The 27,226-nt window shown below is 36.0% G+C and overlaps 1 protein-coding gene across 2 annotated transcripts in view; it reads right to left on the reverse strand.

Moving 5' to 3' along the window:
• LOC128995261 (uncharacterized) overlaps positions 1-22,506 on the reverse strand; it is a 124,816-nt gene extending 102,310 nt beyond the window's left edge. The window contains exons 1-2 of one of the 2 annotated variants that reach the window (XM_054420217.1): positions 22,483-22,506; positions 4,568-4,639 (exon numbers count right to left, since the gene is read on the reverse strand). In XM_054420217.1, coding sequence (XP_054276192.1) covers positions 4,568-4,639; positions 22,483-22,491 — 81 coding nt within the window. In that variant the 5' untranslated portion in view covers positions 22,492-22,506. Of the gene's footprint in view, positions 1-4,567; positions 4,640-10,071; positions 10,718-22,482 lie in introns of those variants that run through there. The other variant, XM_054420216.1, reaches the window with a different exon arrangement.
• Positions 22,507-27,226: the final 4,720 nt, after the last annotated feature.

Raw genomic sequence — 27,226 nt, forward strand, 5'->3', positions numbered from 1 at the left:
ACCTTAGCTGAGGTACCTTATTACGGTGCGAAAAGCTCAATTTTCTAAATGAATAAGGTCTAGCACTCTTTAAAAAAATTGTAAATACAGCAATTTATACCAAACTCGAGAAGTTACTAAACACATACATAACTAATCCATAGATTGTAAAGATAAATATTTACCCACAAATTTTTTATTTGACAGGAATCATTTATTGCATATTTAACGATTAAAATCCTTTTATACTCTTAATGTATAATACTGCACAAACAAAATTGATTGCTTCAAACAAATCCCCATTAGGCTAAATAATGGTCCACAACGAGAAAACATTGACATTTATGGAGGAACAACAATGAGAAACAAGACATATTGGATAACAATATGTCGCAGACTGCTGGGCTGCCCTCCCCATCTTTCTTCCCCCAAAATCGTAAAAATAAAAGCCGCACACCCCTTGCGGCATTGTATATCGTAAAAATACGATAACATGGATTCTGTTTTAAAAAGATGTGAAATATTGTACAAATCATGTACAAGGTTTCTGATTTTCTGTACTGTTACGTACAAAAGCATGAGCGCTTTAACAAGTCTGGTAAGCATGAAAGTGAAATCACCTAAACTAGACAATTCCCTATATTACCATGGATTTAAATACTTCCTTACCTTAGGATCAGCTAAAAATAATCATGCTGGCGACTCGTTCAAATATTTTATATTTCTAGGGGTCAACCAACCATAAATTATCAATTATTTGTGATGATGACACCACTTAGTGCGTATTTTAACCCAAACATGAGTGAAGGATGAATGTAGAATGTTCCGTTGTGAGATGATCTGTGTTTCAAACCATCAAACAGCTACAGAGTTTTCTCAGGATCAAATTTGCGACTTTTTAATTGTTAGACCTGTATACTACAGCTGGTTCATACATATAGGACATCCTAACACCCGAAATTCTATTATATAACGATAAATACCATTAATTAATAATAACAATTCACTAAATTCACCTTCAAAATATGGAAATCTAAAAAAAGATAGAATAAACAACCACACGGCACAAAAACAGCAGATATAATTGACAACTCATCGAAAGCTTGACCGCTAATCGCACGAACCATCTGACAGCGTGTAAACTCAACAATTACACGTCGATCAGCTGATCTGACGTGCATAACCGGTCAGCTGGCGGAAACTTAACAGCTGTTAGCGACCGGCACAGGACACGGCCATAGAGGATGGTGGAATAATTGAGCTAACATGGTCAGTGATTAGTGGCATCCGTCGGATTAGTGTAAAAACTGTTGAACATTATAACAAAGTTTCGAAGAGTTTAAATTGTACGTGGACACGTGATTTGAATTGGAAGAATGCACCTACATGCGTTTTCGATTTATTCATATGATACAGTATTTGTATTAGTTAGCTCATAAACATTATCACAAAAATGTGTTTAAAACAAGAGTGTAAAATCCTTAACTTTACGTTTTTGGCAATTATGATATTAAGAAGCAAAAGATAAAAATAAAACTTTGCATGAGCCAAACAAGGTAAAAATGTTAGTAGCTTTAATTTCTAGGAGATTTATTGTTCATTTTGCAAATTAGATTATTTATTTTTTTATTTTACAATGGAGATTTGTGCATGCTATATCGTTTGGCTAAAGGAGAAATTATATTTAGATAAATATTAGTGACATTTCTTATTTTATTGCTTGTAAAAAATTTCGCCAATAACTTGAAAGAATATAACTTATGGTACTGCATAACATACAAAAAACCTTTACTCATGATGCAAATTTCACAAACGCCGGCTTTATTAGTACTAGTACTTTACTAGTGAACAATTTTGATTTTGAAAAGTCAACTATTTGTAACGCAGACCATTCCGATTTACAAATAAAATATAATATTGTTGGAAAGAAATAAATATTATTGTACTTTTACAAATATTACCAGTACAAACTTCATATGAGGAGTTTGTATACGAAGTATTTAGTAGCACCAATTATATGGAAGGTAAGTGATATTTCAAAATGTTCAAGCATTGAATATTATAAACTATGGTAGACTTCACACATGTATATAAACTAACTGTAGCCAATGTTTGATTTTTAAATTCATAATTGAATGAACCAATCACAGAGTATGATATTGTTACGCTCTTTTACATCTCTCGATGCTTTGATAATCGAAGCGACGAAAAACTGTCCCATAGTCGGAGGCTAATTGAGAAACTATTTTATTTTGGAACCGGACGGACGCTCAGACGACAACCGGAAACGGGGCTGTTATCGACCGGAAGCAATAACGTCAAATCCTGAAATCACTACCAAGCCGCCCTTATGACACCTCCCCGCCCAAAAATCGCCAGCTTACATCTGGGAATGTAGTGATGTGTGAGTTTTCGCAAATATCTTTAACCCCGCAAATTTTAAAACTATTTAGACTACATAACACGTTTTGATTATAATGCATAACTCCTTCTCTCGTAATACAGCAAGGCATAACTCCTAAAGTCTACCTTAAAATCAAAAGGTGAAACATTAGTCAACATCAACAAATTTATGACGTTACGAACATGAAATCCATATAAAACATGTTTTGGATTTTAAAATAAGGTGAAGTCTGCTTACAGTTTCAGAAATGTTTCACTACTACGATCGACGAATAAAAGTACTGGATACGCATTATGTTGTTGAATATTATAAGGATTATCACATATTAATTTCAAGAAAACCCGGCTTTTTATAAAATACGACTTTCCCTATTTTATGGGGAAACCAAAATTAAAAATCAAAATTAAAAAAAAAACACCTGGAAATACCATGGATTAGTACCTACATACCGAATTTAATCTCAATCGGACCACAAGTGTAATCTGTAGCTCTGTACACATATATACACACACACAGACATCACTTTATATCAATTTATATAAGAACTATCCACTGATGAAGAAAATTAAGGGAGACTCAAGTATGTGCCGAGGTAACAGGTTTCTAGTTAAACCTACTTCAGTTTATAATAAATCAGCAAAATTTTCGTATGCTATACGTTTAAAAATACATGTACTGATACTTTTAAAATTTGACTCCTCTTAACTCCATATCAGTTCATCACGGCGTGATGTTAACACAAGTTCACCGACAGCGACAGGTCGTTCACCAGCTCACCAACGGGAAAAACTCGTTCAGTTCCGAGATGGGAAAGGTCAGCTGACTCGGGTAAAGTCACCTATCAGCTGATCTGCTACTGTACAGTACCGGGGACAACGTCCTAATATCGTGTTGCATTGTGGGAACTCTATATGGTCGAGTCGTATATCGCATATCAAGGAACGGGGGGTTTCTCGAGTCAACCTGTTTATAGAAATCGAGCATAATACTATTGACCTTAAAACTTGGGTAGACTGGTTAGTGATTACTCTAAAGATTTTTTTTATTCAAAAGGGGAAAACTGAATTATAACAATGTGTACTGGAATGTTTTGTGCGTTTCGTATATTTATGATATCATTGCTGACACAATCACTAACTATAGGGATCATAATAGAAAAAAATTGTACAGTAGAACCTCTCAATAGTTCTTATAATATTGTAAAATCGCGAGCTTGTATTGTGTGTTTCTTGTTGACTTATGATTGCGTTGGTTTTGGCTTACTGTTTCTTTCATACTTTTTACATAATCTTTTTGTTCACTGGGTTAATAATGTTCAAATACTTCACACGTGCATTTGCTTGCGATCCTCTGATTGATTTCACACTAAATAATTTCCCAATAGTTTTGCGTCACATTTAACATTTCATCTATAAGGAACAGAAGTAGCATGGTAGCTGTATTTACGTTTGTACCTTTGACTACTTGTATCCAATAATAAGTTAATGTTTTAACTAGATTGACTACAGAGTCTAAACGTTGTATTTATTTATGCGGTTTTAGTTAATGCCATAATAGTCGACGGGGGACAGAACACATCCTTAAAATTTCAGTAGGTTGTCCATTCAGTTAGCTTAAATCGTTGGATTATGAAAACATTAACAGCAGCGCACATAACTTTTGTAAATTCTCCTTTGTCTTGGTACCGTTACAAGATTTTACTCCCGAAGGGAAGTGCAAACACTTCCCCGTCCCAGTTCCAGGAAGACGACCATATAATGGAAGGAAAGGCAGCATACATAGCACAACTAAATGTACACGTTGCATCCATTGTTTGTTGCACTCATTTTTTGTTCCTTCAGCGAGAAGAACAATTGCAATGACGATGCAGCCAAATATTTTCTTGGTCGTTTGGGACTTGTAAAAACTCCCGAGATACCTTTTCATCCTCCGCGTTTTACTTATCTACTAAAAGTTCATGTAGAATTTGAAATAAATATGTACACAACTCCCAAGATTTTAACCACAAACGTAATTTGTTAATTCCTTTAGGTCTGTTGTTTAGTTCGAAACTTGTGAGGTTCATTGGGTTAATAAATGGTCACAGCTGATTTAGGTCAGTAACGAAACTAAACATCTGACCCGCTAAATTCTACAATCACATGCAATACACTTCACAGCTACATGGACAGTATTTGAGCCTACCTTTCTGGGAGATGTGTTTTCGTCTGATTGAGAAAATTCCAACTCGCCAGGTTTGTTGAACGAAACCTCCTGCTGGAAAACAAAATAGATTATGATTATAGTGATACAACTAACCAATCAATCATCAAATCGTATCATATTTATCTTATAGAGTCAGGTGTAAAACACTAAGATTAAAATAACTTCTGGGTTCACCGTTGTCAAGACGATTTGAAATAGCTCTGCAGTTAACGCATAAATTAGAATGTAATTTGTTTTCTTTTATAAGCTGTAAAATAGGAATATCAAACAATTTTGCGGAATATGCTATGTTGATAGTCTACCACAGATCGATCCTGAGTTGTTATACGCACTTCACAAACTTTGGCGGTTTTATGGGAAGAAATCCCCACATGGTCCTACCTTTGAAACTACGCAACAGCTGAGGTTTGCCCAACGACAACGGTTTGTCAAAACGGCAGTCAGCTGCTATATACATTAAGCAAAAAAGGTATTGGGGGACTTCCCTCGGCCCGCCTAAATTTTGCGAACGAACTAAAAGTCAGTAGTTTAATTGATTTTTCGAAACTGGATTCAACTTCCCTGATTGGGTTTTAGAAAATGATCCTGGCTAGAAACAGCTGTTTCAGTCAGCAAAAAGCTACACCGATCATCTCACACCATTCTAGGCCCCTACACTCATCCTTCACCCATATTTGGGCCACTTAGGTGCGCCATCATCTCAATGATTGACAATGATAACACAGTAGTACTGTAAATACTCTGACTATAGTATCGCTAGTCTACTGTAAATAGAACATATTGATACTGTAGTACTTTTACTGTTAGTACTCTAACCTGACATTAATTATTATAAGTAGATGTAGCCTATATTGTAAAAAATAATTCATCACTTTTTTATTCGGTCAAAAAAGGTAAACACCCGTTTTTTAGGGTAAAAGATCCATCTTCTTTATCCTAACCCCACTTTCCATAAGATGAACGATGATTATGCAATATATGCAATAATTATCAAGAGTTCGTCTATAATAGTACCTATTTTTTACAGACTTACACCGTTACTTCTTATTCAAAAATCTAAAAATCTGATGGTTCTTTGTTTGAGTTATGTGTTCACACGCTTACTAGTGAACCTACATTCCAGCACCACACGAGTAAGGCCTCTCGCCCACTATACGATTTCGGTCGTACGACACTGTGTCGTACGATATTCTTATCATCTGTGTGGTCCTCGCCCACTTTACGACACTTTGTCGGATAAATGGCCAGTTGCTCGGTAGCCCTGGAAGAGTGAGGTGTGGGTGTATTGCGCAATATCTTAAAACAGTGGTTCTGTATCAAATAGTAAAACAATGATTCCGTTACGTGTTGTTGCAATGTGGCTGCTGTGGCGATAGTGGCCAATGTAGGCCTACAGCATTAAAGAAACATTTATTTTTATGTGTAAATTATTTTTTAAGTTAATGTATTTAAAGAAATTTTCAAATTATATTAGTCCATGCATTTTACAAGTTTTTAAATTTACCATAACTATCATAGGGTTTTGGGATAGTCTGGTAAAAAGTATGTATGTTAAATTGTTTTGGATTAGTTTTTAAATAGATTTAATTTTATCAATATAATCTACAAAAAATTATATTTATAGGTTTTAGTGAAACTTTTTTACACAATATAATTAATAATTAAGATTATACAATAATAAATAATAGCCAAACTAGCATTGTTTCAATAATTATTTTGGTATATTTACTCATAAGTGATGCAATATTTAGACATAATATAAAGAAAAATATAAACAAATTGTAAAAAATAAATAGGAATATCAAAATTACGCAAAATAATGGTTGAAAAATAAGACCAAGTGATATATCAAACATTATAATAAAAAAGTATGCATGAATTGTAAAAAATATTTATTCACGATAAGAAATACGCAAAGTGATATAACAACTATAATAATGACGAAGTATGAGTTAATTGCAAAAAGTATAGGCCTACAGTATATAAGACTACTGGGGAGAACGCACGACATACGATAAAAATCGTATAGTGGGCGAGCGCCCATTTGATCGTACACGCCACTGCGAGTTAGACAGTCGTACGACAGTCGTGTATCACAGTGGCAGTGGACGACTGCTTCACGACAGTTTGTCGTAGTCGTGAGATTATCGTACAGTGGGCGAGCTCTCATAAGATCCAATGGTTCACTGCGGAAATGTTGTCGTTCCGACACAGTGTCGTACGACCGAAATCGTATAGTGGGCGAGGGGCCTAAGGTTTGAGGCTTCTGCCATAGAAAGGATATAGACAGACATTAATGGGGTGTCTACTCCTTTAATCTATGCTTCTACGCACTTCAAGAGCTCATTGACGAGTACCGCAATAGTTTCTCACAAGAAAAATCATCTAAACTCTAATCATAAATGGGTTGCGTGGAAATATCTATGACCTGATGTAAATATGCACTCTCTCACACGCACTATGCGTGAAGCGCGCACCAAATAGAATATTCATGTGGGCAAGGAGCGCTGAGCAGTGTGCGTTATGTGGAGATAAGTTGATCATCAGAGCGATCAAGGTTTTGGGACAATTAAATGTTAAAATGGGTAAACAGAGCGGCAAAAGTGAGGTACTAGGACTGGGGTGTGATATCAATGGAGTTGTGGTAAAAAACTTAAATTCCGTAAATGTTTTAAGGATGTGAGTGCAACATCTCGGAATATACTGCAAAATGTGCACGGTGTAGTAGTCCACAAATATTTTCGTATATGTTTAGGTTGCTGCAGAAAATTAAGAGAAAATTCAAAAAAAGTGTGAATAAGTAAAAAGATTGTTAATGGTTGAGGGTAGCTTTAAACAGTTTCTATGAAACCTAAAAAGATGTTAAGGTGTTTGAAAATAAAATTAAACACAATCCAAAAATTCGAATACAAGGTGCGTGAGTTAAGTATTAAAATGAGCTTTGAATTGTCCTTTTCGGAATAAGTAGGCTACTTCTCGATCCTAAGATAAAACTCCTCGCCATACGTGTGTATAACATTTTCCATGGATATCGTAAACGGAAGAAAGACATCTAAAACGGGAATATAGTCAGAAAACACAAATTATGCTTGCTATTGTGGATACTTAATAAAATATTTTCAATCCCTACCAATAACTGTTTAGTACGTCGTGTAGTAATACTTGTATCTCGTTCCTTTCAATGTTCAACACACGAAATTGAAGACTATTGTATATATCTAGCTGACCTCCTAGCAGGTACTAGAAAGGTACTAGGCAACATTTTTGAAACGGTTTAGTAGGAACAACGTACTGTGCTACTATTTAGATCTTTTGGAAAACCTTATCTAGCAATAAGTTGGATTAGGACACTCTTTCTGTAGCCGGAGTTCGCAATCCTTTCTGCAAGATGTATTCTCTACTAGGATGAAAAGTTGTTCATATTTTGTCCGGAGATTAATGAACTATTTTCCAAACCTCATTAAAATTATTAATTATGGCAAATTACTGACTAATCACTAAAAACATTATCGAATATTCAATTTAAACCCCCACTTTATATCAAACAACACTATCTATAAACTACACGTTAGTTTTGATAAAGGTTTATTTTTAACTTTTCAAAAGCAGGAAGGGATGCAGTGGTGCAACATAAACTTAGCAACATAAGAACCAAACAAACATTAGTGAACCGGAAGTAGTAACCGTAGATGTTCAGCTTGGTTTGTGATCGCTGTAAGTCTTTGTAGTGATTGGAGACAAGCCAAATGGGGACGACCCAATCCTCATTCCTCCCTCGTTTTTATAGAAACATCTCTGCGTTTTGGATGCATTGAATTTTAAATATTTAATCCACCTTAAAAGAGAGTATGTTCCAAGAATTGCAACAATTCGTAGTTAAATCTAAGTGGTAACAAAGCTACAAACTCATCTTTCAACAATCGTTGAGATTGTATCTGTGTTACAATTGCATCTATGTTACAATATTCTTAATAATCACCAAATCTATTAGCAATTACCAGTAGGTTACATTCTACTTTTCCCAGCCAACCCTGAATGTGACATAAATCTTCCATATTTTTAACAAATACCTACACATGGAAATATGTGGAAACTTAAGTTTTCTGGCGTGCACAAAAATCCATGAGTTGATTCCAGGGTACGGTACAATATATTTATGTGTCGCCCCTGTGATCACTGGACGCCCCTTTTTATAGGGTACCGGTATAAGTGAAATCATCAATTTTAAGGGAAAATGAAGTAAACTACCTTTTCAGCGACTCACGCCCCATTTCCTGTTTATAGGTTGTTATAACCAACAAAATACTTAGGGGACGATGATGATAGGTAAGAAACTGACACCTTTTCCTCACCTTCACCAGCTGACCTACAGAATGCTGAAGAGTTTTTAATCTACCGGGCTACAGAGAAACGCGGGTCAATTTCGTAGAAGGAAAAATTTATTTCTCAGAAAAATGAAATAACGCTGATTTGAATTTGGTTTTGTGAAATCTCCTTTTGGCCAAATCGATTGAAGCAACTCACTTGAAACAAACTTGATTTTTAATTTCGTAACATAGCTCAAACCTATTCCATGATAAAATAAATCCTTTATTATTATTAGGGTATTAGCCTATTATTTTATAGATTTGGTAGCCTGCCCATTACTCTTTTGATTATACCACTACAAAATATGACAAGCAATAATTTACATAGGCCTAGTTACCTAACCCTAATCTAATATTTTGTTAAAATATCTTTAGGTTGAAAAATGTTAATTAGCTAGTTGACAATGATAATAAAATAAGTTGATCCATATTTTAAAATCTATGAAACAGGGGTTGGTACGATTTCATCATGGATAAAACATAACTTACTCCCTTACAGTAACTTAGAATGTTTATGTTAGTATCTTGTGTTGATTTTAGTCTAGACGATTCCATGTAGGCCTAAATTTTATTGAACAACGGGGGTTAGTAGCATCAAAATAAAGTATAGCCTAGGCCTACGTCCATTTATCCGTTTTGAAACTGACCACAAGTATACCTTATAAAACATTGATCAAAACCAGGCAAGCAGTTAAGAATCGTTTAAATAAAGAGACAACACACTAAATCCACTTCCTCGGCGATTAATATTGGCGACAACTCTTCGGAATATTCGTGGAAAGACTTGCAGGCCTAATTATTTCTCAATGAGTCAATTTATAACGACCTAAAACTGTTTGCTAAGCCGTTTCAACATCATAAACTATAAATGCTGCATTATTTGTTTGTAATGTGAGGTCACAGCTATATATCTGCATTTAGAATGCACTAAGTACGTAGAGTATAAAATTTTAGGATTCTAAATTTGTCACTTTGGCTTGGGCCATACAAGTTTTTACGTTATTCTTTGATGATCATATTATTTTTATTTGAGTTAAGTAAGTATTGGATACTTACTTCATATCAATCAACTATGAAAGGAATCTAAATCTAAAAGTTTAAGTTTCTGACACTTACCTGTTTTCTTTTCCAAAAAGTAATCGCGTTGTTGTTTTGATTCCTCCCAGAGTTGGATTTGAGAAACTCCGGCTCGTATTTTGTATCGTAGAGTTTGGTTGAATATCCACGTTTCAGCGGGCTAGTGAAAACACCGTTTGCCTTATTTCCAGAAATGTTAAAATCGTTTGTTGGTGTTTTACTCTCGTTTTCATTTTCTTCGTCGATAGTACTGTTGTCAAAATAAACAAAGTCTAAGGACTTGCTTTGGTTAGAGTTACTAAACATAGATCTTGCAAAAGAACTTTTGAAATAATGGCTAGAAACCTCTCGAGAGAGTTCAAATTTCGAAGCTGGTTCTTTTTCTACGTTATTTGCCATAATTAGGCTAAAATTGAATATATTTTCAACAGGATGAATCGAGTTTATAGAATCCAAACTGAGGCCTAACCTAAAAACACCGGCGTCGATGATTTAAAAGCACACTTTTACACAGGTATTCAAGAACCATTGAAATTGAGTAATTAAATCTCCTAGCACACACTTTATTGAGCACCAAAACAACACACTGATTGAATAAATAAAAAATGTAACGTTTGAACCGGCGAGTTTGGGAATTCACTACACTAAACACAAACCAACTAAAATTTGAATCAACTGACGGGTAGCGAACTGGCGGACTGAACTGACAGGCAGACGGCAGACAGCCGTGAACCATGTTAGCCAACATAACACTGCTCAGACAAATATTTCCCACATACATAGACAGACCTGAACTGACAAATACTTCGTAAACTCTTCACAACAACGATTTCTGTTATAAAAGGAGTATTTTGAAAATGTAGAAACTTCAGTAAAACCGCTATTAACACAATAACCGTACGAACACTATTCCTAACCCATGCTTTGTTGTTGGCACAACTTGCTTCGCATCAGCTGATATTTCTGTAAGATTGTTAGTAGTTCGGCTATTAGCCGCTGCAATGTGAGCGCACCACCTTACACGATTCGAAATCTGACGTCGGTAAATTTCACTTTACTTGTATTGTTGTGTTGTTCATTATTATTTGGATTTGGTGTAACTAAAGTTTTATAAATTTAGATACTTTACAGTATATTGACAACAGTTATAAGTCATAGCATCTATCTTTCTTCTTGTTGTTTTTCTCCTACGGGTCGGGTTTTAACGTAGGCTGACATTTGCCACTACTGTATTATTTATAAAATATGAAGATGGCGTTTTCGAACAATTGTTGTGATCGCATCTTTTAACAAGAAATAATTTTGCCAATAATATAATAAATTGAATTCAGATTGACGTGACGATTCCACAAAAATTGATGAATGCATGTACAACTGTATACGTAATATTTTAATATCTCTCTGTAATTTACTTATAAAGCTCTGCAAAAGCTGTAATCACTTGCATTTCAAATGGCCGCGCGATACTGATGTTCAACAACTAGACATCAGCGCAGTCGGACAGTGATAACTGGAACTATCAACGCTGTGCTGCATTGCCGACCTTCAATTACAACAATGGTTTGAATCTTCAATTTTTTCGTATCATAGGATAGGCCTACTGTAATTCGTATTTACAGGTTGTTAATTGTGAATTGTGATTTCGTCAATTGATAGTATATTAGACTATGTTACGTCGTTATTAGTCCCGAAAATCGTCGTGTTTACCTGACGATTGTGGTCGTTACCGTGCGAGAAGAACGCGAGTGGGGGATTATCATACGAGTCCGGTAAACACATTTTGGACGTACGATTTTACGCCATACTACTCTAAGCTAACTTACAATACAATAAAATATCTGTATAAATTCTAATATTTCCTCACTTACTAAAGGACTAACAATCACTACTCCTAAAGCACGGGTCACACTAGGCTGTTCGCCAGCCGCTGGTGATCAGCAGCTGGCACTAGCATCACCGGCTCACCAATCCAAGCTGAGTCAGCTCAGTGTCAGCTGCGAATTTTGTCGTCACATTAAGCTGACAGTCGCGGCTTCTTTCAATTCGCCGCTGATGCCAGCCTAGTGTGACCCGTGCTTAAGAGAAAGTTATGTTTTTATTTATAGCCACTCAATGTCAAATATAATCAGCTGGTGTCCGATAAAAAACTACTTACAGTACAGTAGTACGTAATGAACCCCATTTGATTAAGCTGGCGGCAAACAGCTGTTGTGGACTAAATCCTTGCGTGGGAAGATCGTTAAAACAGTATATTGTAGCGTATTTCTTCTAATGTTTAATGTAGTGGTTATTTAAAGTTGGTTATGTCAGCTGTAAAGGTGTTGAGGTTTGTGTCCAGTATTTTATGTCCACTCACTCACTGCGCCGCTACGGACCAGAGTCGCCGCGCCGACCGCCGGACCGTCCATTTCGCAATTCGTTCCGGATCAAACCGGAAACCATGCCCCACGCCGGGGGGAGCGGCCGGAGCGGCAAAACAAAGCATTTAGTTTGGTGGGGGAAGCGGCACGGACATCCTCCCTACGCATCCGTTCCCTCCCTCCAGCGTTGCAGCTTATGTTTCCAATTTCCACAGTCCACCAGTCCACCCACATGGTTATGGTCGAGTGTTTTACTGTTCCTACTAGATTAGATTTACAGTTGTTTTATTACCTATTCAGTATGTCTCGATGTGCAGATGTGGAGTTAATAGAGGCAGTGCGTTTATATGAACATTTATATAATTCGTCGGATAGGAACTACCACGACGCCTTTATGAAAGAAAACGCTTGGAGTGAAATAGCAGCTATAGTCAACAGTAACGGTAAGTAGAATTATTTTCTAACCTACAAAGTAGACTTCTCATCCCATTGTAAATTTAGCTTGTTTTTCGTGTCTAGTTCATGTCCGGTGACACCGGGCGTTAGTGTCGACGAAATTGTGTTTATATTATCTTAGGATTCATTTAATGATTTTTTCTTTACTGTTTGGTTATGTAAATAGGGTACAAGCAATTGCTTATGATTATATAGTTTTATTTGGTTAAACTAGGTTTTAAATGGCTGAAATAACAAGAAACAAACTGTAAACGAAACACGATATCTACAGTGCACCGGACAGAACTAACGATAAAATTGGCTTTAGCTGTTCCATGAGGATGGGAATTGCAAGGGAGTATGTTTATCAAAACATACTCCCTTAGTAGAATTCCCATCCTTGATAGATTTCCATCAAGATAAAAATTGAAGATGATTAAAGATGGTTTTTTTTTATTTTTTTTTTTTTTATTTACATGGGGGAGTATATTTTTATCTATGGTAGAATGAATAACACCATAGATACAGTAAAACATACTCCCATGGTAGATTTCTCATCCTTGGAACAGTTGAAGACAATTTGATCGTTAGTTCTGTACGGTTTATGTAGAGGTCGTGCTTTGTTAACAATTTGTTTCCCATTATTACAATAATTTAAAACCTCGTGTAACCAAATAATACGATCTAATCATAAACGATAACTTGTCCCCTAGTTATGTAATTGTAGTTTAAATGGCGACTTGTTAAAAAAGATCAAATAAGAAATAGCTGAAATATTACGAATAAGGCATAAGCTATATTTTTGCACTTGGTATTGTTTGATAGGGAATTAAAAACGATAAATTAAAGTGTTCTTGACATTTTTTCATAAAAACAGCCAATTTTGAGAAATGTAAGTTTAAAAAATTAAAATGACCACCATTATGAAATTTTAAATTGAATCAAGATAGATCGGTGAATATAGTCCAAAAATAAAAATGTTTATGTAAAAAATACAAAATGTTGGATGGTTAACGAAGCGATTTTGGAAAAAAATGTATCCTTGATTTTCTCTTTATTTTTACCCAAGGAACCACTAAATAAATTATATCCCCACATTTTTTTAGCACCCTGTATCTGTATGTGTATGTGTCTTGATTAATTTTTGGCCGATTTTGATGATATTTGGTTTAAAGGTGTTTTGGTTTAAGGTGGGATAAACTTGAATGCGTTCGCGAACCACCATGATCGGACCATGGTAACGGTATTTTATGGGGGATGTTTTAGGAAAAAAATTGGGCTATCTCATTTTTTACCCTCAAAACATAAAATTTTTTATATATCTTTTTAAAGAGACTAAAACAAACAAATAATAATTTAGTACATCATAGTATTTTTTTTTAGGAACACGCTGTATTTATTTACCAAAATGCTTAATTCAATCAGAATATGTTGTTTCAGTTACCGAGTGCAAAAAGAAGTGGTTTTCGATTCGCGACAGCTACCGAAAGTCGCTGAAGAAACAAAGAATTTCAAGCGGACAGGCAAACCCCACGAAGCCTTACAGATATGCAGATTTGATGTCATTTTTAAAACCATTCATCAGTGAAAGAGAGCCAAAATACAACGCAGTTCTGCTTGAAAACTCGGAAGATCAGGAATTGGAAGATCCTTCAAATGAACCAGCTGAGCTTGATGCAGAAGTTTCTACAGTCAAAGATTTCAAGCAAGAGTCTATAATTGACCACAAGGAGCGAACTCTTCCAATATACTCATCCCTAAATAGTTATTTACAGAAGAAAATTGACCGACAAGACAATAGAGCCAAAAAGGATCATCTGACGAAGTTCTTCAGTCGGCCATGGAGGCGACCGTGAGAACATTCAATCCTCTATTGCAGGTGGAAGTCAAAAGCAAGATATCTTCCCTTGTGTCGGAGTATGAACTGGAAAATCTTAGAGCAGAGTCTTCTTTACTTCAGGCATCACATCATTCGCCATCTTAGATTCTTCAGGAGCTGCTACCAATCCAAACTCAAGAAAATTACACCAAAGAATCCAACGGATATAATATTGAACTTTGAAAATGCAGTTGCTCATGGAAGCAAGTATTGTGATAAAATGACATAGGACGATGAGAAACAAACATAACCATTCAAAGTGACATTTTTGTTTTAATTTAATTCAGTCGATTGCTTCTATGCCAAAATTACTCAAGCTATATTTTAATGTAAATAATTTCATTTTTCACCGCTTTACATTACATTGTGATTATAATGAAACTTCAGAAATTATTTCATAACAGACCTTATTTTTTCCCCTTTAACTTACTTGTACTAGAACTAGAACCACAGACAAGGGATTAACTAACAGTTTCCCTTATGTGCTTACATGACGTTCAGGCGAAACACTTTTTGTAGTCGAACCAGCGAACTTCAGATTTGAAGTTGAGCACTATAACTACTCTTCTACCCAGAGTTACTTTAAATATGATTAAACTTGAATAGTTTAAAACATATTTTATCACGACATTGTTCCAGGAACAAAACCATTCGAACAATACGCTAAAAGAGATTTAATTTACTTTTACCTGTTCTTAGTATAAACAACATAGCATGTGGTATTTTATTAATAGCCTTGAATTAGTTTAAATTGTGTTAAAAAGACTTCTTTATTAATTGAAAGCTATTGGTATATGTTTAAAGACGGTAAAAACCTTTTTTACGCACACGGCAAATGGTAAAAAAGTTAGCTATTATTAGATTATTTTAAAGCTCGTAAGCTTTAAAATAATCTAATAATATGCATAAAGGTGTTGTTTGCGTCAAGATGAACAATTGTCAAGTAATTTGCCATTTTAAACTTCTATTTCACTTTAAAGCATCGTCATAGTTAGTTTCACGATGTATCAGTCCAGGGAGCCGAAACCCCACTGAACACTGTTCTAGTGATATATAGTGCTTCTAGTGCTATTATAGGACCATGTCCTCTTCAGCTTGCGAAGCATGGCATTATCACAACGCCTGCAGTATTTAGGAAACTTTACAGCACATGTGTACTGCAAACTGTATAACGATTATTGAAGGCGCTCTCAGTAACGCTACAAAATCTTTGTCTAGCATCTATAGGGGGTTGAGCACTGAAAGTGTAACGCATTTTGACTTCTCATTGTTAATTGGGGGCATCTTGGAGATGACCAAAACCTATGTTGTCGCCCTCCCAGCAGGTGCACTATTTGGGGACGGGGAAAGTAGCATGGGGTCAGTGGGGTCACGTTATTCAGCATTGCTTATACAGGGTGTTCAAAAGAGGTGACGTAGTGATTCCTTAGGTCAAAATAAATAGAAAATCAAGAATATTTTTTTCGTTGACCAGATATCCGTCATATTGTGTTTTTACATAAACATTTTTATCTTTTAATTTTTGCAATCAATCTTTATGAAACTTAGCATGTATGTAAAGGTAGAAGAGACCCATCGTAGAAAAAAATGCATCTTGATTCAACTTAAAGTTTCAAAATGGCGGCCATTTTAGTTCTTTAAACCTTAGTTCACTTACTACAAAATGGCTGATTTTATGAAATAATGTCAAAAACACTTTTATTTAGCATTTTTAATTCCCTATCAAACGATAACAAGTTCAAAAAGATCGAATTAGAAATAAATGAAATATTACGATTTTTATTTGTAAAATTGGGGTAAACCTGCCTAGCTTAGCCTTATCATATATACCAAAAAACTTTTGACAGCTAGCCTGACCATACTACTGGACCGAATTACAAGTGGTTGGTACGAAATGAATGATATTTTCCTGTATATGTACAGAATCCCTTTATAAACTAAAATAGGCCCAAAAATAAGCACAAAAATGAATTTAAAATAAAAAAATAACATGGGCCTTATGGGTTGCCATGTTGGTAACGAAATAACAACAAAATATAAACAGAAAATCAGTTTTATGCATGGGGTGAAATCAGTTCAAAAATAAGTTTGCACAATACATACTTTTGGTCAAGTTTTAGACCACGGAGCGAGCTTTCGTTCTACAATATTTTACAACTACAAATCGTAATACAGTATTTTAGCTATTTCTTATTTTGACCCAAGGAATCACTACCTAAATTATGTCCCCACCTGAACACTCTGTATATCGCAAACTAGACACGACAGAAACATGGTGTAAACGGCATTTTATTACAAACATTATAATTTATAGAAAGGAATTTTTAACAAAACCTCGTATCTGGTACATAAATTAAGTAATTAAACATTTTATGAAATTATTGACTGATTCAGGAACGGAAAATCTAGACCACTGCTACATGTTAATGGTATTGGGCCAAGCACTTTGGAAAAAATCTAAAAAGTTGCATTTCCAAACTTGAACCCCACAAAGAAAGCAAATTTACCCTTCCATGTTATTCTTATGGGTGATAACATTGTGATTCACTGATTTCACATGCTAAACCCCATTCAATTATATCAATTATTTAAGATGGGGAAGCCACTATGTGCGTATTTATTTTACCCAAATGTGAATGAAGGATGAGTGTAGGATGAGCGGCGCGATCATGTAGTCTTAGCGACTAAAGCCGACTTATTCCTTAGACACAGCTGTTAATTAATAGCCCATACAGCTATTGGCAACTAAGGAACCTACCACTATACTATAGTGGAATCCGACCCACATTTTTGCCTTGGTATTAACGAATTGGTCTAATTATCAGGATTGTACTGCGGATAGTTGTAGTGCCAGTACTCACTATTAATTGCGGACGTTAATCCACACCAGGGAGTACCGTATTCACATTGCATGCCCATAATCATAAATATCCTCAATTCGTGACCTCCTAGTAGCTGGATTACAGGGAGACAACATAATTAAGTTTTGATCATCTCCAAGATGCCCCCAACATCAATCAGAAATCAAAATTCGTTACCCTTTCAGTGCATACTCAACCCACAATACAATAAGATACAATACAATAGATGCTCACTAATAAACGACATACTAATTTAAATTGTTCTATACTTTATATTGAGAAGGTAAGTTTGTTTATTCGTTGTATGTAGTTTTTTTGTGAAAACTTTATGTTTATGGTATTATCTATGTAGCAGCTTGTACATTGTACTATGTACTGTGTAGCAGCAACCAAAAAGGCGTTTTTTTGTCAATTTTAGGGAGGATGTTCTCTTTGTACGTTGGTATAGGGCTACAGTATTAAAACTTACAGTAGGTAGTTGAATTTAAAATAAACTTAACAGAAAACTAGTAACATGCTTTATATGTTGAAAGCTAATACGAGCTAAAAAGCTACAATATTATATTTGTAGGTGGATTACTTTAAGGATTAAAGCCCTAGAACGGCCTCTGCTCACCAAGCTCACCACCAACTTTCACAGCATTACTTCAGTTACTTCTTTAACTCTGCGTATCTGTCAATAAACAAAAATTGCAAGTCCGCGAACTAGGTCAAGGTTACTATAACTTCGTAAAAAAATGTGTGGACAACCCGTTTAATTCTGCAACATGCTGACATGTCATACCAGACTAAACGTATTGCCCACACATTTTTTTACCAAAATTTTGAAAAGTGAATTTACTGTGTCTGTTTTAAAGATTTCCAAGACAAAGATCCCGAAGCATCCCGGATAAGATAGTCCCTCTTTGTAGGGTGTTCGGGGTTTTCCAAACCTCTGGGCAAACGCAAGAGGTATTTTGTATCTCCGCGTCTTATGATTATCCTATTGAACCCCAACCACTCGACAAAGAAGTACTTCGTACATCTTTTCATTTTTCTTATCCGGATTGGTTTAGGATCTTCTACTTTAAGTTCGCTGGAGGACGATGTGCTAGTCTCGGGACTTAAAACAGGAGAGTACACATCCTGGTTTAAACCACAAGTCTCGTCGCTACGTTCTCCATCGATTGCTCCATCGTTACAACGGTGACACAAAGAGAGAGCAAAACAAAGTTTTCTTATTCGAATTAGCTCTTTGCATTTCTCTGAAGGAGAACTGCAATAGAATGGACGAGGCCGAGAAGAAGGTGAAGCATTCGGAGCGAAGTTTCTAGTTGAAGTTGAAGCCTGAAGCGGAGTGATGCCAAATGGTGTTAGTTGTGGACGATGTGGTGAACTCTTGTTACAACCAGTGTTGGATCTTTTGGAGTCCATTGCGTTTGAAAACACTTTGTCAGTAGCAGATGACTTGGATGGAGCAGCCATTGCAAATTGCAAGTAGAAGTTAGAAGAGCTGTGTTTTGTTTGTGACTACAGCGAGCAAGAGTAGCAGTTTGAATGCTGTGGCGCAGGCCAAGCGAACCTCTATTTATACCCGTAGGGTATGGTGTGGTGGGGGAGTTGTGCCTGTGTGTGTTGGGTTTGGGTATAGTACTGTATGTGTGCGCGCTCACCTGCTCTGTTCGCCTAATCGCCTCTTCGCGCTGTGTAGCCTGTGGGCGGCAACAATTAGGGGCGGCAGTTTTGAGAAAAATGTTAAATAATAACGTCATTTTGTACTTTGGTTCATGATAAAAATTCACTATCTGTTATCAAGACCTGTGAACTTGATCGTTGAATTTATTCATGGACAATATTGCTGCAATCTGTTCACAATATTCTACAATTATTTATACTTGGAATACCAAAGTATAAAAAGAGTCTATTACAAATGTTGTACCTTGAAGCACAGAAAACATACTACTATATATTATGTTTTCTGTGCTTGAGGGTTCTATATAACTCATTGTTTATTAGTTCCACATTTCTTAAGCGGTATATAAATGAGTTTTTTTTTAGGTTGTCCTTAACTTTGATTGAAAATAATCTGTATACACCACTTTCTACGTCAATGTAATTTATTTTTACTGTACCACAAATTAAGATAAGAACGCTACTAGGTGAGGAGTTAGAGAATATTTATTTTTCGTAAACATGTTTACGTGTATAATGAAAAAGAGGAATCCACCAACTCGTATTAAGGTATATCAAGAAACGAGAAGCGTAAATGATTAATTAATTTCATTCGTGTAAATTGGTCATATCTACGAGACAGTAATGTACTGCTTTTATCACCCCAAAGTAAGGTCAACTAGTAAGTAAATTAGTAAATTGTTGATCTTTTAGGCTTATTTGAATTTTTCAAATTATTATTTAGGCAAAATAACAAAGGAAACAAACTTTTAGGGATAATTTCTTCTTCCAAAATAAAACCTTTTTTCATGACTACTTTGAATCGTGCAAATATATTTTGATTTACATATTAATTTCAGAAAAATTGTATGTGTTTTAGTAGAACTATTATATCTTTGCAAGCCAAAAGAAAATGTTTTTTTTAAATCTGGACCCCTCTTAAACGAAAAAGTACAATGAAGCTGAACTTTGGTCTTAGCCGTAATTTTCAACAAAACGCAATACATTTCAACAAAAATATGATTGAAGAATTAGTGTACAGTGGAATGAAATACCTTGTGCTGCTTTGCTACTAAGATAATGGTTTTTACAGAGAAAAAAATCTCTTTCTAAATCTTCAATAAGTTTTTTAGGGAACAATAGCGTGTGTACTTCAAAGCAAGCACTGATATGCCCTAATGCACCATCTAGCTATCGTCTAATGGAACACTAGAGCAGCTAAATATAGCCTCAGTCGCTGGAGAGCTCCGGGATACTGGGATAGTGGCGTCGCTGTCAGTGAAGCGTGTGGTCATGATACCCCTGGGATACGCAGTGCCCCGTGGACCCGAGGGGGCGAAGACCTTGGAGTGTGACGAACACCCCAGTTCATCGGCATACCGGAGTCTTCACATCCCAGAGGTTCTAGCTTTTCAGGAGGATCTTCAATATGTGTCAAATCGAATGGAACAATCTACAGAGCTTTTGGACCCTTTGTTTAGTTTAAGTCTTTTAAATCCTGTGATGTCCTTGAAACCAAAAGATTCACTAGTTTTAGAAACTTTTAACTCTTCACAAATTTCTCAACCTCTAGGACCTTCAATTTCTTCAGAAACGGTGAAACCTTCACTCATTTCAGAATCATATAACCCTTCCCTTCTTTCAGAGACTTTTAATCCTTCGACTCTTTCAGAGACTATAAGCCCTTTACACCCTTCAGAAACTTTGCCTTTAAACCTTTTAGAACCTTGGCATCTGTTACACTCTTCAGAGCCTTTAAGTCCATCACTCCTTTCAGAAACTTTAAACCACCCATTGAAATCCTTAAACTCTTCACTCCTTCCAGAAACCTTGCACTCTCCCCACAGTTCCAAGCCTTTGAATTCATTGCCCTCTTCAGACTCGATTCCAATGCATTCCACTTCACCCCTGAAGGCCAAGATCAGAACCCCTTGGCCCAGAGACCCTAACTCTCGTCTGCCACTCGCCATCCGTACTGGGTTCATGGATCAAGACACTTTCTTTCAGTTTTATGGTCGTAAGTGAATTGATGTTGTAAAGTGTTGTAACTTGATGTCGTGGTTGGAAGAGATTGATTTCCTCGTCGCCAGTATTATATATACGATAGTATATTATATACGAATAATGAAAACAGCTGATAAAAACCAATTCATGGAATTCGACAATGTTACGGCCACAAAATCGTAAGGTTGCCAGTTTAATAGAGAATAGAATAAGAGTTTCTGGATGGAATTCATTCAAATTTCTCACTTGCACTACTGTACTATAAACTATGTTCGACATTATGTTGACGTTAAGGCTCTTTGTTGTATAAGCAGCTCATTTGTAAAATAATAAAAAAAAATACTAGCCCAATGATAGCGTCTTGAACCCAAGGGTTTTAAATGAAACACCAGATATTGGTGGTTCGAGACCGACCTCCTATAGTTTATACCACGAATACTTGATTTGTTCAAACCGATAACGTGGGCGATTTGGGATAGAACCTACTTTGGCCAATGAGTACAAACTTTATTCATTGGCCCCAGATAGGTCTTATCCCCAACTGCTTTCGTTATTTGAACAAACTATTACTGCAGTCCCTTCTAGCTTGTCCATGTAACTACCGTAATGGTGCTTCGGCCTCTTTAAGTGGAAGGCAAGTTAGGTGACGTAATTGCAAAAAATACTTTTTCAACATATCATACAAAGGCAAAATTCTACTGGCGTTGTTACGAGTTAATATTTGAAGTAGTTTAATTTATATGTCCAGTAGATTATATGATAATTTTTAGTATGTGTTAACAAATAATAAATCCATCAATATGCCATCAGCTGAGAAATAATCAGGGTCGCCGGAGGTGTAATTTTATAGTTTTTCTGTGAACACTGGAACTATCGAGTAAACAGTGAGCGAGTTCACAACCTAATTTCCCATAAACCGACTCTTAAAACGAGTCTACGTTAAATCTCCAATCAACACTGTTAAATGCATTGATTGGAAAGAGCAAGACATGGTCCAGAGATGCAGTCACATTCAATGGGTTCTAAATGTCATGTCTAACGATTTAATGGCGTCACACACATGGGAAACGACACTTCATTTTGACCTCGTTCCTCTTTAACCTTCGTATACACACTAAGACGCCCATACAATCTACTAGAGTAGGACAACCATAAAATATTTTTTAACCCCTAAAGAAACCTCAGTTTTTGTTACATATTTAAGGTTTCTATGCTCATTGATACCATGTAATGATATTTTAAAGTGATTGTAAATACTTACAGATAACATTTCCAAGTTTTAGTGCAGTCAGGGCATGAGTCTTTGTGACTAGCCTATTTTACAATCAATTTCAACCCAATGAATGGTCAATAGATTCCATGAGAGCTGGTTTTGTAGGACCATGTTTACACGCTGACGAATAGAGTACTGAAATAAAGTAGATATTCAACATGAGTCTCCTGTTGCCAGTCTAAAAACCCTATAGTAACCTATCCTCCTAAATAAGGTTATAACCACATAAACATCACAATTTGCCAGCTGACCAATAAGGATTATAAATCTACAGGGGTATAAATTGCATCCATCTGAAGCCGGAAAATTTGTTTTAAGTCTCTTTTTAGATTTCTTATGTTTTTTAGCTTGATTATTTTCATATTAAACCAACATAAAGCAAAAAAGATGGACCCGTGTCCTGATAAATATACAGTAGTGTAAGAAAGAAGCAACAAAGGTGTTTGAAAGCCCTCTAAACTCACGAATACCGTCAACTTCCACCCAAGCTGGACCCTCCTACATTAGGAAGCTATGGACGACAATAAGTAAGGGATTATATTTAACCTATTTAATTTTTAACATGAAGCTGTCCTTTAACATGTCACATGACCTGTATGTAGGCTAGTTGGGTAACACAACAATGTCAGGTGTTAGGTAAGTGACCATCTAGGGCTACGACTCGGCTTTTTGTCCTGTCAGGCTGCATTGCAAAATCGCGACGCAGAGATACTGCTGATAAGTGTGTGATAGGAAAGTTATGCTGCATGCAGAAAGTGCGAGAGAATGCAATGTCTGTGTATGTTGTGTTATCAATGTGTGTGCAATGACCCTGAGTGTTGATTGGCATGTTTTAGCTAGTGTTATATATAGGGAATAAAACCGTAGGTCTCATGGTAAGACCTAGACCGGGGACCTTAATGTCCCCAGAGGCCAAAAGCACCAACCGTTCAAATTCATATATGCAGTATGAACTTGTGTTTGCACGATAAAGGTCGTCTGATTTTGATAAAGTTTTGTACAAATGTGTAAACCTACATTTATTCGAACAAGTTCGTGAACCACCATGATTGGACAATGGGGTTTCATGGGGTTTCATTGGGTAAAATGGCTTTTCCCATTTTGGCCACCAAAACCTCAAATTATGAAGTTTCTTTCCAATCTATTTTGTAGAGCTTAAAAAACTCATTTACTATATTGAAGCACTGTTGTATGTCTTACAGTTAGATAAAATTTTAAAAATTAGTAAATTAAAATGCCATGTTATTCTTATGAAGAAAAAAGAAAACTGTTGTAGTCTGCTTGCTTACGGATATATTTTGATCAAACTTGGCAAATTTGTTTTTCTTTTTCATACTAAGCTACTGTATTTCAATAAACAAAAACTTTAACCTTTCCTGTGTTAGCTAACTTTAAATTTTAATCTGACAATTTGAAGGAAGTTCCAACAAAATGGAAATTCTCTTAATCTGCAGATTTGCTGCGGCGGAAGTATCCGTTTTGTTTTACACCATTGTAGATACAGTATCACTCCAGCTGAATTCAGACAGGAAGATTATGTTAGTTTGGAGACATTTCAACACATTTATTGCCCACACAGTCTCACCCTGTCCTAGTTTCGGTCATCCAGTAGGCTTTCTAACGTCATCAGGCCGCAAGTTATTGGACAGATGGGACAAGCTTGCGTCACAAGAAGAGGTCTTTCCACATTTGAGGAATACAGGTCTTTGTAGCCTTCAGTATAAACCATCAAACACAACCTTTCAAGCCGTTGAATTTCATAGAATAAGAAATTTGACAGTGGATTCTGCAAAGCAAATAGACTTGTAATGTTACACATTCTTACCCATATGCTTGAGCCAGCTAATATCAAGTCAATATTTCTCTCCCAAACAGAGTACTTTTTATTACAGCGTTTTCTTCACGATTTGATTTGGTATATAAATGACAGGAAAAGAAACAGTTTACATATTAGTCGTCCTATCTAGTCGTAAATGTGTTGAAGTTGGTAAAACGTCATGAAATGAGACAAAATTTCTCTTTATATGAAATGTAGGTCCACAATTTTAGAACAAGTTATTATTAAAACGTATTGGTTTTAACATTTATCAACATAGGTATTGAAAACACACATTATGTATATTACATATTTGTCACTATTGTCTGCTGAATTTATTCTGTCCCTTTTCACTATGCCGATAGTTTAAATTTCTCTTCTTGCCAAACTTCTATTTCACAGAAAGGATTCTATACACAGTCACAGCGGATTCAGCCAATTTTGAAGGTGTTGTCCAATGTTAATGCAAATTGGTAGCGGAACTAGGTGTGTTGTTGCCCACCAGCTTCTCTGCCACTCTACCTTAACGCACAGAGAAGTAAATTACTTTACATTAATAATTACTTTAAGTAATACGTATTACTTCTCTGTCACTCTTCGTTACAAATGGCCGAGTAATTTGGGTAATCATTTCATTTCAGACGCAAAATTGCCTATCCTAACAGGGTTCAAAAACTTGTTTTCGACGCTCAGATAAAACAACAGGCCTACTCTCTTACCTTTCAAAGATTATGTTTGTTTAAGACAGTCATTATGCGAATAAAACTACTAATTTACAATGAAGTAAATTCGTAGATTTTATTTCTAACATAAAGAGTGATTTGCCTACCTTAATTAGGTTGCAATCATCAAGTAGCCTATTCAAAATTCCTTTTCATAAACTGTTTTGTCTCTTGTTTACAATCTGACAGTAGTCAATCATTCAACTACAGGATCAGCTGTTAAATTACAACTAACATGTAACCCGTTAGAAAAATTTGTCAGCATCACTGAATATTCTAGAGCAAACTTTTGAAATTGACTAAACAGTAGGGGACGAAGCCCGAAAGAAAATCGACCTTTTAGTTACGATTCGTCACTCCAATTGTAATTTCCAAATTTCTGTTTCCTCAAATCATCAAAACACAGAAACCCTATAAACCCCGAAGTATCTTGACCTCCGGACCACTAGCGCTGTCGTCTTAGGAGGTCTTTTAATCCGCAGAAATAACTAGATGTGATAACTGCGCTGCTCCGAGAGTGGTTAACCTTGACGGGCCCTCCACCTACACACGCACACACAGGAGGGCCCCGGGCCCCGTGGGTAGGGCCCGCTATATCTGGCTGTGGGTGGAAAACCTTCATCTGCCATTTGCATCTCACAACCGAGGATATTCGTCATGGATTTGCCGCTCTACTTCCAATCTTGTATCACTGGAGACACGTTTTGAGAGTCTATTGTGGACTAATATTTTAGGTTGGGAGGGAAAATGTTTTACGTAAAAACTTTTCTCATTGTCATCATTATCATTACTTTTGAGACGCCCTTAAGGCGAGCATTTTATGATGAATATTAATGCACGATTAATCTAGAATGGAGTGAGATGACCTTTGCAGCATTGTTATTAATTAAGATCAGCTGTTTCTTTTGTCATGATCATTCTTTAGAAAACCAACGATTAAGAACAAAAAAACTGGGTCCACTTCCGAACCATTAACAAGCTACAGACTTCTCAGGATCGAACTGGCAACCTTTTGATTGTGGAGCGAGTACTTTGACCACAAGCTGCCCATTTATTTAAATACACTTAATACACTCTCAACCATTAAATCCAAATAAAAATGGCCGAAAGTCATAAATAACATGTTCTGTAGCCTAAATGTCAATCTTAGACAAACTATTAACATTCGTAGATTACAAATACAGTAAATCGATCTATTTATAAACTATGGCTTTCCCTCAGGTTTTGGTAATGAACCAAACAGGCTAATGGAGAGGTTTGGGATTTAAGTGCCTGACATGATGGCTATTAATCCGATTCGTAGAGACGGGCTCAAGAGGCATATTTCTAGAGCAGTCTCATTAGGTTCTTCACCCACTAAAAATCAAGATCATTGATCTTGATTTTTAGTCTAAAAATCGGAGCCGGAGGGCCGATGCGCCTTCTCAACATTCAAATATTTGCGCCCTCGTTAAAGGAAAAATTCATAAATTTTTTTTAAAAATGAGACGAGATGTATTTTTTAGAAAGCAAGAGGAAAAACTTAGAGTAAAAGTTTCAGCAGTGAATAGCAAAACATAAAGTCGGGTGTGAGACCTGAATAGACACTGTCGACAAGCGAGAGCAAAGCAGCTCTTCTCTCTCGTACGTGTAGGCCTACTCCGAGTGGAAGGCACTTTACTCTGTGGTCTGAGCAAACAGCTGTCCTCTTCCCGCGTCATTTTACGCCGATCCCGAAAAAAACTGCACAGCGACCACGAGTACTAGAAAAAAACCGGTATGGATCATAAACATAAACAAATTACGTTTTTTGCCCGAAAATAAACATTATTTAACATTGCCTAAATGGAACTGCCAAAGCATATGTTCAATGCTCAGTATAGGATTCGGGCCAACAACGTCATTTGTTTATGTTTGTGATCCATGCCGGTATTTTTCTAGTATTCGTGACTGCGACTACATCCGACATCGGTCGGTGTCACGATGTCGTCTGTGGTAAACAACTAGTGAAGATAATTTAATATTATTCATATTTGTTATAATATTTAATTATTGCTCACACTATAACTATTTCACTTTAAGTCACATTTAATTTTATCAATATCAACTCAACTCTCTTGTAAAATGGCGTTTGCCGTGCATGTAATAAATAAATAAAGAGTGTGAGCTGCCAGTGCCAATTAAAATGTGACTCTCTTTAGTGAGTGTCTGATTT

This window comes from Macrosteles quadrilineatus, unplaced genomic scaffold, assembly GCF_028750875.1.
Source record: "Macrosteles quadrilineatus isolate MER2022 unplaced genomic scaffold, UCM_ALF_1.0 Scaffold_5__1_contigs__length_97177068, whole genome shotgun sequence".
Taxonomy (NCBI): Eukaryota; Metazoa; Arthropoda; class Insecta; order Hemiptera; family Cicadellidae; genus Macrosteles; species Macrosteles quadrilineatus.